The sequence below is a fragment of the Nestor notabilis genome, unplaced genomic scaffold, assembly GCF_000696875.1.
Source record: "Nestor notabilis isolate BGI_N333 unplaced genomic scaffold, ASM69687v1 scaffold6192, whole genome shotgun sequence".
Lineage (NCBI taxonomy): Eukaryota > Metazoa > Chordata > Aves > Psittaciformes > Psittacidae > Nestor > Nestor notabilis.
Window position 1 is genome coordinate 76992 of NW_009917808.1, and position 12426 is coordinate 89417.

Sequence of the window (12426 nt, forward strand, 5' to 3'; positions counted from 1 at the left end):
CCTGGGCAGGCAAACAGCACAAACCAAAGATGAGTGTTTTTAAGGACTCCAGCTCCATTGGTACAGAACATACAGTAACAGAATAACATCTGCTGGGCTTCAGAAATATTTTTCCTACAGGTTTTTGTTGGCATGCCCTACATATTTTTTCCTGCAGAATTTTAAAATAAAGCCCAAACTAAGTACAAATCTCTGCATTCCTGGGCTTTTCAAGATAAACTCTCCTTTTTTTTTTTTTTTTTGTTGGCCTGGAATCATGTTTCCACTTGAAAATGGAACCTGACTGGAAAGAAATAGGAGCCAAGTGAAGTGTCATTTGGCTTCAGGCTGCATGAATTGCCTTGGAAAAACCAACTCCGTGCTGCAAAACAGCAGTGTTAAGATAGCGTTCCCCTCACTGCCTACCTAGGAAGCCCTCCATCCCATGGTTAGTGACTCCTTCAGCCCAAATTGCCTCTTCATAAGAAATCTTGATCTTCATAGGAGATCAAGACCTGTACTCATGGGAGTGATGCTGGAGACTGTGAACCCCTGAAGCTATATAAATGTAAACACCAAGACCCCAACATGCCTGGGTTGCAGAAACAAGTTGCTCCAGAAAAGTTTTTACTGAGAAAGAGACTCACCACTTTTTTGATTTCAACCTTGGGGCCGGGTTGCGGGGGATGAGGAAGAGGGCTCTCATGGGATGCATGTCACAGAGAGCTGCAATTTGCAAGAAGAGGCATTAAACATGGCACAGCATCTCGCAGACCTCCCAGGTTTCCTAAAGAGAGGCTACACCCTCAACTGGGAAGACCCTAGGTTTCCTCTGAAGCTACAAGACCCGCATGGCAGGAGGATTTACAGTGACAACCCGTGTCCTAGCAGCAGCCTGGAGCTCAGGTGAGAGCTCAGGTGAGTGTCTCCAGCACTGCCAAGCACAGCAGCAGGGCTGGCTGAGGACGCCTGCACTCCTGTGTGTCCTCAGCATCCTGCCAGGAGCTAACAGCAACAGGCCCAGAGCACAATACAGCTGCACCATGTGCCACTGTGCTCTGCTTTATTGACTTGCATTTACTGGCATATGAGGACAGTCCCAGGATAATGCTGAAAAGCCACACCAGTATGATCTGCACAGATGCACCATACGAACCCAGCGTGCCACTACCTGTATCACTATGGAGGGTGGTAAAACACCAGCTCTGAGGAGCAGTCTTTTACCTACTTTCAGTCCTCCATCCCTTCTTCAGCTGTATTTTATTTGAGGAAACTGAGTCCCATAGAGGTCAAGTGACATATCAGGAGTCATACACATTTGCTCACTGCTCATCCTATCCTCAGGGCCATACTTTGTCCCCATGGACCCTGCAAGCTCCATTTCAGGGAGCCCAGGTTGCTTGGAAAAACCTGTGCATGGAGTTTCTTGCACAGAACCAAGAGCTGGCTGGTGCTCAGCAAACCGCAGCACATTACAACCTAGGGTTAATTAAAGCAGAGCAATGCATGTACTTACGGGGAGCGCCTTCTGCCATCTCAATGGCCGTTATCCCCAAAGACCACAAGTCACTCTGTAAAAGAAAGCAGAAGAACCTATGTGATGTAGAGAGCATCGAGCACCATCACAGTGGTGGGCACCAGGTGGGGGGGGAGCGTGGCTCAGTCCTGTAAGCCAGATCTGTGTGTCGTCTGCAAGCTCCCAGACCCACACCTTGGTCTCATCCTCTTGCCATGTGCCCGAGCTTTAGAAAAGGCTCCCAACCCCTCTCTTTATCCCAGAGATTTATTTCAAAATGTTCAATGCATTGTGCAACCTTGCCCAGTGTGGGGCATGGCAACTTTACTGTAGCACCGCTCCCCGTAACCGTGGTGAGGACACTGCCTAAGGAGATGCTGATGACCTGAAGGTCCCCTGGTAGGGGTATTCTAAGAAGCCCTGTGCATCAAAGAACAAAGCCCCAGCTCCTGGACAAGCTGGTGACAAACTACTCCCCGCAGCAAACCCAGCTGGTGGTTCCCTGTTTAAAGCTGGGTGATGCTCATCCACGGATTTGATACAGCTCCACAGAAAACAGGCTGCCTGGAACAGATAAAAAACATGAAGTATCTAGAGATACCTCAGGAGGCTCTTGTATCATGGACTCGGAAGCCTGAAATGTGGTGTTTCGCCATTGTGAGGACAAATGGACACTTATTTAGCCTGTTCCCAAGTCCTGCTCAGCCCACATGGTCAGAGCAGAGAGAATACACCTGTCTAGAAATCTCTTTGACTTCATACTTGAATCACTGCTCCTTCACCTTTCCCCCTTGCAAATAGGGACACTTGTATCTCCCTGACTGAGAGCAGTGGTGAGCTCCTTGGCAGTGCCTCCTCCCCACCCCACCATTACTAATGAGCTGTGGCTCCACCTCTAGATCTGGTAACAAGCCCCAAAGGATGGCCCGGCTCTCCTGGCAGCAGCAGAAGCAGACACAGTATGTGCCCAGTGAGAGAAAATGAGCACCTTCCCTAATGGCACTGCTGCAACTTCATTTTTTGGCAGAAGGCAGTTAATTTGTTATTCTGGACATCATGTATAGGGCTGCTAATGATTCACAACCCAGCGCCCACTGCACTGGGAACAGGACCCAGATTTATTCTGGTACTTTCATCTCAAGCACAGTTTCCAACACACGTACAGGGGGGTGGAGGCACCTGACTGTGATGGGAAGGTGGCAATGGCAAGGGCAGAATCTGGATGTGCATAGTGGACCAGAACAAGCCTGATGCTATGGAGCTGCAGCTGATGTTTGATGGAGACCAGCTAAATTCCAGTTAGCACATCAAAACCAGTAAATGTTGTAAATGTACACCTCACAGTGTGAGGGATGGACTCTGCCTTCCACCCTTCCTCCTGAACCTCCAGCTCTCACATCTTGCTCTCCCTTCACCCTGCTCTCTGCTATGTCCCCGCAGTCCTACTTCAGTTTTCTCCCTCTGACTCAAGAACTGCCCTTTCCAAACCTCCTCAAGCCCCTGTTGAGCGAGTAAATCACAGAAAGGTTGTTCTTCCCAGCACAGAGCCCCAGAAGCTCAGCCAGAGCTAGAGAGAGCCTTGAGGGACCACAGGCACTTTCTCACATACACCCTCCAGGAAAGACAACTTCTATTTTCAATCTCAAGGCACTTTTCCTCATTTTTATCTTAAGTTCTCCCCTTACAAATGCTGTCCATGTACACATCTTTGTACCTGCTTAAAAATTCTCTCTCAAATCTTATTTCCAGCCCTTTTGCAGGACAGTCTCATCCATTCTTTGTTTCTGGTCAGATGGTATTTCTGCTGCATACTTAATTATCGCAGTCTTTCCACATGGTTCAGCACACATGACCCCTGACCTTTGGGTTGCAAAATTCCTAGTGTGTCTTTCCATATCAAGGTGCCCAGTATTATATTCAAGATGCCAAATGATCTTAAAACTGGAGCAATATAGAAAGGGATTATTACCTCCCTAAGTCTCCCAGAGAAAGCAGAAACACAGCAGGAAGCACACGTTTTATAATGATCTGGAATTCAGATTTATTTTTTTTCTGTAGGGTTTTTATTTTTGAGACTGAAAAGCTTTTCAGTCCACCCAGCAAAAAGATGCTGTACTAATGTATTTCCATTGCCTTGTGTTGGGAAGGGAAGCAAGCTTCTCCCCTCCCCCCCACTTTTGAGTTTAAGCTTATTGACAAGATATTTCTAAAGAAAAAAAGGAAGAAAAAACAACGAATAACCTCAACGATGTGGGGCTTCCCTTTGTTATTTTTTAAAGTGCTTTATTGTTTGAGGCGGTATTTACTGACTTCTTCCATAGATTGCACAGGCATCTCTTTCTGGCTAAGAAAACAGTGAGATCAGAGGCTTTTTGTCCAACAGATTAAGCCTGTGAGGATTCCTTTTTTCACCCTATAAATCTCATCTTTTGCATTCACTGTTTTAAGCCAGTCAGCTAAACCTGAGAGCATCTGATTTGCATCCCTTTTTAAAAGTAGTAATTGTCATTCACATCCCTCTCCTCCCCTCTTCAAAGCAAGAGCATCAGGTGCAGGGATGTGATCTGGGGTATGAACTAATGTCTTGGTGGTCCCCACATCACCATGACCTCCAAAAACACTCCTCAGTGGGTGTGTTGGCAGCAGTCAACCTTCTGTTTCATACCCCCAGCCAAGGGAAAACAGTCAATGCCAACTACAGAGACACAGGCGCCTCGGCTCGCCATAAGCATTTGATCCTCGGGGACAATAGAGGGATTCTGGTCCCGGCGCTTGTGCATCAGTCAACGGCATATTAAGTGCCCTAGTTATTTTGGCAAGAGGAAAAACCTCAGGGATTTCTGAGGTTAGAATGTAGCCTATGAAGATATCAGTCCTTTTTAAGAAAAAAACAATAAAAAGCTGTGACTAGTGTTGCACCAGGCGGCTGCCAGTGGAGAAGCAGCAAGAGCAGCTAGTGCAGGCTGTAGCCCTGCTAAGAAGTACTGCCATCAGCAGAGCTGAGGAAATGCCTGTTGTAATTGGTTGATCAAAGAATATTAACTAATTGCAGATTAAACTATTTCTACATGTCCTTATCATTGATGATCTATGTAACCCAGAGTCTGAACTCAGACTGGAGAGCTGCTCTCTGGACAAGACACCAGTTCAAAAGTTGACTGATGCACTTAAATAGCTGCAATACCAAAGCATCGCTTGGTTACTTTAAAATCCTTCATCTCTCAAAAATCTCCCTGAGTGATTTGTAATAGCAACCCAAATTGTGCCACAGTGGTGGGCTGCTGCACTATTATATTGTGGTGTCCTACTGTTAGAAAGCAGCCACCTTGCTCCACATCAGAGGGGCTCAGTCCTTATTAAACATTATCTTGCAAAGTGACCTCTCAGCATGCACGTGATCAGTGAGCTTTTAGGTGTCTGAGCTTCTTTTCCCAAAGCTCACGTGTCAGTGTCTTACTCTCCTCTCTGGACATGCTCAGTGCACCTTAGGGGGTTTGGAGACAGAAATTCTAGTTCTGGATACTTCAAAAAATGAGGGACAAAAAAGCCTCCAAGGGACATTGCTACAGATGTGCGTTCAGAAACTTGCAGTAAGGCAGAAACAGGATAAAGTACATTAAGCTCTCCCTGTTTTAATCACCAGAACTTGCTGTTGTTTGAACAGGGAGGTGGGACTCCTAACCCTCCAGCGGACCTGCTCTGTGCCACATTATAACTCAGCAGCAATGTTGTGTTGCCATCAATCCAAAAATAAACTTCAAGCAGGCTAGAGAGATAAGTGAAAAGTAGGTCAGCCCCCTGAATGTCCGATTGTGTGGTAGCCTTCAGATCTCCCTCTGAATACCAGCCTACAGGCCAGGAGATGTGATTTTGCCCTTTCTAAACTTGACCTTACTTCTCTCCAGAGCAAATAGAATCAGAGAATCAACCAGGTTGAAAAAGACCTTTAAGATCATCAAATCCTACTGTTACCCCAGGACTGCCAAGCCCACCACTAAACCGTGTCACTAAGGGCAAACTGATCTTACCTCATGCCTGCCCCTCACAGTCTCCACCTGCAGCCGCCCGTCATCTGCTCCCCATAGTGGCCCCTATCCCTCATGGCCACCCCTCACATCCCATGGCTGCCGTTGCTCTTCCCCCATGGCCATCCCTTCTCTCCCCTCACATCTCCCCTCGTGGCCGCCCCTCCTCTTTCCTCACGATCTCCCCTCATGGCCACCGCTTGTCTCCCTTCATGATCTTCCCCCACAGCCGCCCCTCCTTTCCCCTCACAATCTTCCTTCACAGCCACCCCTTCTTTCCTCTCATGATCTCCCGTCATGGCCGCCCCCCCTCTCCCCTCATGATCTCCCCTCATGGCCACCCCTCCTTTCCCCTCACGAAATAGAGCAAAACTAGCATGTTTGACTGTAGTATTTAAACACGCAGCACCGAAAAGCAGGTAGGAAGCCCGAGTCTGACACCTTTCTCAGCATGGGGAAAGACTTCTTCACAGTAAATTTGGATGCATGAGCAGCACAACAAAGACTCACATTGGACCTGAACTGGCTTCTCAAAATCCAACAGCCAGAAAGCAGGAAAAGACTATGCTGCTTGTCAACATATTTTTCCAAGCTGCAAGAATATACTAAATTCCTAAGTGCTCAGATTCATGTTACAGAGGCATAAAACTTGAGATCATACCAGGCACTTATTTCAGATGTTTATGATCACAACTCTCATTGCAAGCACCGGTAAGTGCTGCTTTAATTCTTTCCCTGCCTGACTAGGGAAACTAGTGCTAAACTTTGCAAAGATTACATCTGTAGTGACATACAAGTGAGCAGGACGATGCTTGTTTAGGTACCTTGAAGTCGTAAGTGGCATCAGGATTTTCATCGCAGGCAATGACCTCAGGGGCCATCCAGTAAGGCGTTCCAATGAAGGTGTTTCTCCTGCCCACTGTTCTGTCCAGCTGAGCACTGACACCAAAATCCACTGTGGATCAGAGAGAACAGGGCATTGTAAGGCCAGAGACAAACCTAAGCATCACCCCGCTCTTGAATGTAACACATTGAGTTCATTCAGATCAACTCCTCTGCATGGTCAGGAAAGAAAGATGCACCCAGAGATACTCCTGTTTGATCTTTGCTGGGATCAATAGAGGTCTGTCAAGGACAAACCTGATCCATCTCATGTCCAGGTTTTGGATGAAACCCTGTGCCTTTTCCTCCTTGCCAGGAGGCAATAAAAAGGTATTACAGCTCCTCATACTAATGAGAAACAGGGTTAGCAACATGAATAAGCCACAGCCTTTGTTCCACGCTTTCTCATTTGAATTAAAGCCAGTCAAATGTTGGTAGAAGCCTCATATTTCTACCTAAATTCTTACTGGAAATGGTAGAAATGCAAAAGACTTCAGGAACTAAGGGCCAAGGGCAAAGGCCCATAGGGAAATGTCAAGCAGAGAGCTGCAAAGTGAAGCAAAAATGTATGAAATCAAATCAATGACAGAATACACTATGGTCCACTAAGTTCACTTTGCACAGCACAATGGTTGGGGATTTGCCCTGGAGAATTTCCCCTTGGAGGGGAATCTTCACCAGCATACAGCCAAATGAGCTGGTGGTACCATCGTTAGGATGGGGTTTTATTCTGCTGTAAAGAGAGAGACATGGGAAAACAAGGCTTGTACCTCACTTTACCAGTGTAAGGGATCTTCCATCACTAGCAGAAATTAAAACATGCAAAGCAGCCTTAACATTGACAACTGAGAATATCAGCACATCATCTGTTCTACTATGGAAGACAGGTAATCTGCTATCTTTCATATTATCTTTAAATGAATGCCTGGTTTTCTCCAGAGTGACTACCACCACCTATGAAAGCCTGAGTAGTTCTTGCAAATTAAACTGTCTCTAACAAGTTAGCTTGGAAAACAAGTCTGGATTATGTCACACTAAATTGAATGGAGTATGATCCTGTCGGACACTTCTATGAAACTGTGGGAGAACAGACTTCAATAATGTCTGGCAATGCACACAGGGCAACTTTCAGTCTGGGGTATGAAAAAACGGTCGCTTGCTTAACCTGTATCTGACGGCAGAGCTGCCCAAACTACTTTTCTGAAGAGAAACACCACTGCAAGTACATCTTTGCAGGTAGAACTTGGCCATCGACCACCGGCAGTTTGTAACACAGCACCTGGTCAACACGCAAGATCGTGTTATTGAGAATGGCATGAGAAAAAACACAGAGTAGATCTTGGTATCCAGCCCCTTTCTTCAAGTTGTATACAAGTTAGTTTTGCTGCTTCTCTCCAGCCAGCCCACCTGCAGTTTCCAAGAGCTCTAACCCACTCTTACCTAGTTTAACTTCTGCATTTTCTGTCAGCAATACATTCTGTCCCTTAATGTCTCGATGAATTACTTTGTGCTGGTGTAGATGACTCAAGCCCTAGAGAATTCAGAGAAAGGTTAGAGGAATCCATGTTCAAAGCATGTTATTTTCTGACATTCCTCCCCAACCAATTATGCTCCAGAAATGAAAGATTCACAGCTGGACTTGAACACTTGAGAATGCTTTTGTTTAGCATGTGTTCAAAATACTATCCTATGTCACACGCTGGGAGGACATGCCCAGCAAGCAAAAGGCCCACTGATAGCCTGTATGTGCTGCAGTGGGTGCTCCCCATTGCAGGAGAACCGTCAATACTCTAGGGATTAAAACCAACCTTTCAGTTTCTGGAGGAACCCATACTAACCCAAATTCCTCTGTAGCTCTTGACGTATTTTCCCCCATGTGCTCCCTTGCCTTAGGGAGCAATTTCAGTGGCAAAAATAATAGAATGCTTTTGTCTCCTTTCTGTATTTCCATCACCCAGAAAACGAAGAAAACAATTCTCTTGTTATATTGGTCCAATAAACTGGTCTTTAATACACTGAAAAGCTTTTATTAAAAAAGCTACCATGCAAATGCAAATGTTACAACTTGCATATATTCCTAATAGAGATATAGCTCAAAATAAAAGCCTGTCACAAAGGCTAAAGGTAAACTAGCTTTTCTGTTCTGCTTTTTTATTAACTCATTAATTTCTTCTTACAACCTACTTTTTTATTTCATTCATTTATTATTTCAAAGTAACATCCATCTATACTGCCAGCTTAGGAAAAATAGGGATTACTTCAAAACCTAATTTTGCATTAGGTTTATATTTCACACTAAACATTCATGCTTGAGGAAGAAAATAATTTCTGCTATCACTACTGGTAGTCAGTAGTCATTTTACACTTGTTACCTTGGGACACAACTGTGGAATCTGTACGGGAGCCCTTTTTTAGCCATGTTATCCCTGGTTATAGGCACCTTTGTGCATTGGAGGGAAAGCAAAAATTTCACTGAATTTCAATAAATGCTTGAACAACATGAGACTGAGCCTTGTGTTTGAATTACAACTGGCTGCCAGCATCTAAACCAAGACTGAGTGACCTTCTCCAGCACGAAGGTGGGAACCTTTCATCACCTGAAACCCTATGGAGGTTGCCAACCAATGCCCAATGCATGGCCAAAATGCAAGTGATGACACTCAACAGCGGCCTTGGGACATGATTGACTGGCTGGGTTCTGACTTGCTGCCAGGGACTATTTTAAGAAGTAGGCTCATAGTGCTCATACATTTAAAATAAGCCTGTGTAACAGGTTTTCTGGCACTGAAAGCAGTGTCCATACAACAGCTGATTAGGTACAGCACGACATCTTCTGCACATCATGTTGCTGTGGATGGTGTCATTCAGGGTCAGCAGAGAAGTGCTGCGTCACCTCTAGACACAAGCAGCAACCTCACTGGCAGTGTCAGACACCTTCTGGAGCAGTCATCTTGCCTCACTTTCTTCCACAGAATCATAGAATCGTTTCATGGGAAAAGAACATCAAGTGCAACCATAAACCTAACACTGCCAAGTCAAGTCCACCATCAAACCATGTCCCCAGGCACCATATCTACATGTCTTTCGAATACCTTCAAGAATGGTGACCCTGCCACTTCCCTGGGCAGCCTGTTCCAATGGTTGACAACCCTTTCAGGGAGAAAGTATCTCCTAAAACCCAATCTAAACCTTTCTAGGCACAACTTGAGGCCATTTTCTCTTGTTCTATCACTTGAAGAAGGCTCTTCTTCAGATCTTCTTCACATGCCCAATAATTTCTTTTCTTCTTGAACAAAACCTCTGTTCACGTAATGACAGATTTTAATTTTGGGCAGCCATTATTATCACACCATGAAACCCCAGCTGAGCAAAATGCAAGCAAGCCTTTGCTGTAGCTGCCATCCCCCACTACATGACTCTGGCATGGCCCATTTTAAGGCATTCCAGTCAAAAATTTATCTTGTGGGTATAAAAGTTGCAGCATCCTCATTAAAGCCAGAGACATGCGGATTTAATAAAACATAGGGTGCTTTTTAATCACGAAGATTCTTTCCACAGACTTTATTAGTCCTCACATTTCTGTCAATTGAAAATATAATTCTAATGTAAATAAATCTTTGCACTATTAATACTAAAGGAAATAATTTTTTTGTTGAAGGAAAAAAGAGGGTTAAAAGTCAGGGAACTAAGACAGTTAAAGGTCATTAAACAGGGTTTATTTATTATGCATCACACAAGAACATGAATCATTCATGCCTACCAGCACTGAAGAGGCTCCAGCCCATGGCAGCGTGGCAGTCATTCCATGTCCCCTGAGCACCAACTGCAATGCTCCAACAACCCCCAACATATAGCTCCCTTTGAGCACGTACCCGTAAGATCTCTCTACAGATGTAGGCAATCCACTCCTCCTTCAAGGTGTTCCCCTTTGTGTTCTTGATGAGGTCAGTGACAGAGCCTGCGCCGCAGAACTCCATCACCAGCTGCCAAACGGAACAAAAATGCTATTACTGTAATGACACTGACAGCATCCTCCAGGGTGCCTGACCCCCAGGTAGGACCCCGACACTGGTAGTGCAACTATGGGGCCACCACAGTGTTATGCAGAGCCACTGGGACATAACCTTGAGCCTGTCATCCTGTAAACCGTGTTAGGTTCTGTGTAGAAGTGAAACAATAGAAGGCTGGAAGGCTTGAAAGGCTTGTTGCTCTCCAGAAGGTTGGGAACAAGGAACAGTGATCAGTCCAATGCAGAATATCAGCAAAGGAAAGTGGAAACCTTGAAATCTCCCCACCTTGAAAGACCCCACCATTATGTACCCTACTTTATACTTAGGGTCAATGTTTAGTAACAACAGCAATACAAGCAAAACTCTACCTCCAGCATGTAAGTTCTTCAACTCTGAAAGTGTGAAGGCAACAAGACAGATATTTGAAAGTTTCCTACAACTTTAGAAAACTGGTACACTTTTCAACTTTTTTTTTTTTTTTTTTTTTAAACCAGAAGGACTTTGGTTTATCACCTTTTTGGGCACGAAGCCTTCCTTGAGGGGAAGTTTGCCAAGCAGCTTCAGCCTGTTCAGGACAAAGCTGGTGTCCTGCTGCTCAGGTTGGTTCAAATGAGACTGGGCACCACCGCTTGTACCACTTCCAAAGTTTCACAAAATTAAATATAGAAGTACAATGACCTAACCCAGGCCCAAACTTAATATCATCATAGAGCGCCCATGAAATAAAGGTTATAAAAATAGCATGGAGTGTGCATCTGCCTCCCAGGGACATCATGGATCCCTAGGGCATACAGGAGCCTTCAGTGTGCTCCAGAAAGAGAGCACAGCCCATGTATGCAATAAGCCTCCTACAAAACCTGTGCAAGTGTTTCTCTCAGATGTTAAACCACATTTTCCAATTAGATCAGCTTGCTACTAAAAGATATTCCCTTCAAGTTGTGCCTTGCCAGATTCTTCTATGTGCATGTTTAAAGTTTCTTATCATGAGAACCTTAGATGGCATTTAATGTTCTCCAAGCAAGTGACATCACTGTATTAATAGCATAGGCCAAGAGCGGAGAAAGAAACTCCAAAAGAGCTACTGCTAACCAAATGGCCCAAATGTAGCAATTCAAAAGACTATCATAAACAACTATAAACTACAGATACAGTACTGCTATAAAGCTTCACATTAAATACTTGAGCAGACTATACCTTAGTTGGGTTTGACCATGCTCCTATCTTTATTTTTGATATCAAGCCTGTCTTCCCTTCCTAAACTAACAGCTGAAAAATAATTTGTATGTCCCTCTTGTGACAGCTAACTAGCTTCACGAAATACATGTGCCAAGAGACTAGCCAAAGTCTGTCCCGTGCAAGGGATCCTGCTACAGAACTTGCAGCTCTCCCACCCCAGGAGGAGACCAGCAACCCAGCTGGGTCACTGGGACACAGCCTAAGTCACAGGTTACTTACAGCTCACCAACAGGGAATAATGGAACGACTGGTTCCAAAGTCACTTTTCCTTCCTTTCTTCTCTCTGAATGATTGACATGTGGGGAATATCAGTGTCTGCACACGTTTCTGATTAAATGAATGTTTGGGATACCATGGCAGCAAGCTCTGAAAGGAGAACCCTGGATAGCTGAGCCAGTCATAAACACTTTCCAACCCAAAAGGCTGCCCTCCTCAGTCCCCCTTCCATGGAAATTCATCCACCAGCTCTCACCAGGGTTTGGAGCAGGATGAAGAAGGGCATGCTATGCTATGTACAGCAATCACAATGCTTCAAAGAAGGTGGTAGAAATCCGATTAAAAGTACATAGTGCACCCATTAATTTGCCAGATTATCTTTATGGAGCTGGCAATTCACGCAATCCTCTGCCCTGTCCTTGATTTCCACAGAGCAAAGATTAATTTTGCACCAGGAAGTGAATAATACAGCCAACTTCTGATATATTCTTAATCTGTAATTGTGAAATCTCCAGGAGATTAAAGAAAACAAAACAAATCAAAAAACAGAGAGAGGGAAAGA

General features: G+C 44.8%; 1 protein-coding gene across 1 annotated transcript in view; it reads right to left on the reverse strand.

The window, feature by feature from the left end:
- The window catches only part of TNIK (TRAF2 and NCK interacting kinase), a 138280-nt gene that overhangs the window by 53662 nt on the left and 72192 nt on the right, over positions 1-12426 (reverse strand). Inside the window, exons 5-9 of the mRNA XM_010009414.1 lie at positions 10275-10385; positions 7843-7933; positions 6345-6475; positions 1496-1550; positions 627-705 (exon numbers count right to left, since the gene is read on the reverse strand). Coding sequence (XP_010007716.1) covers positions 627-705; positions 1496-1550; positions 6345-6475; positions 7843-7933; positions 10275-10385 — 467 coding nt within the window. The remainder of the gene's footprint in view (positions 1-626; positions 706-1495; positions 1551-6344; positions 6476-7842; positions 7934-10274; positions 10386-12426) is intronic.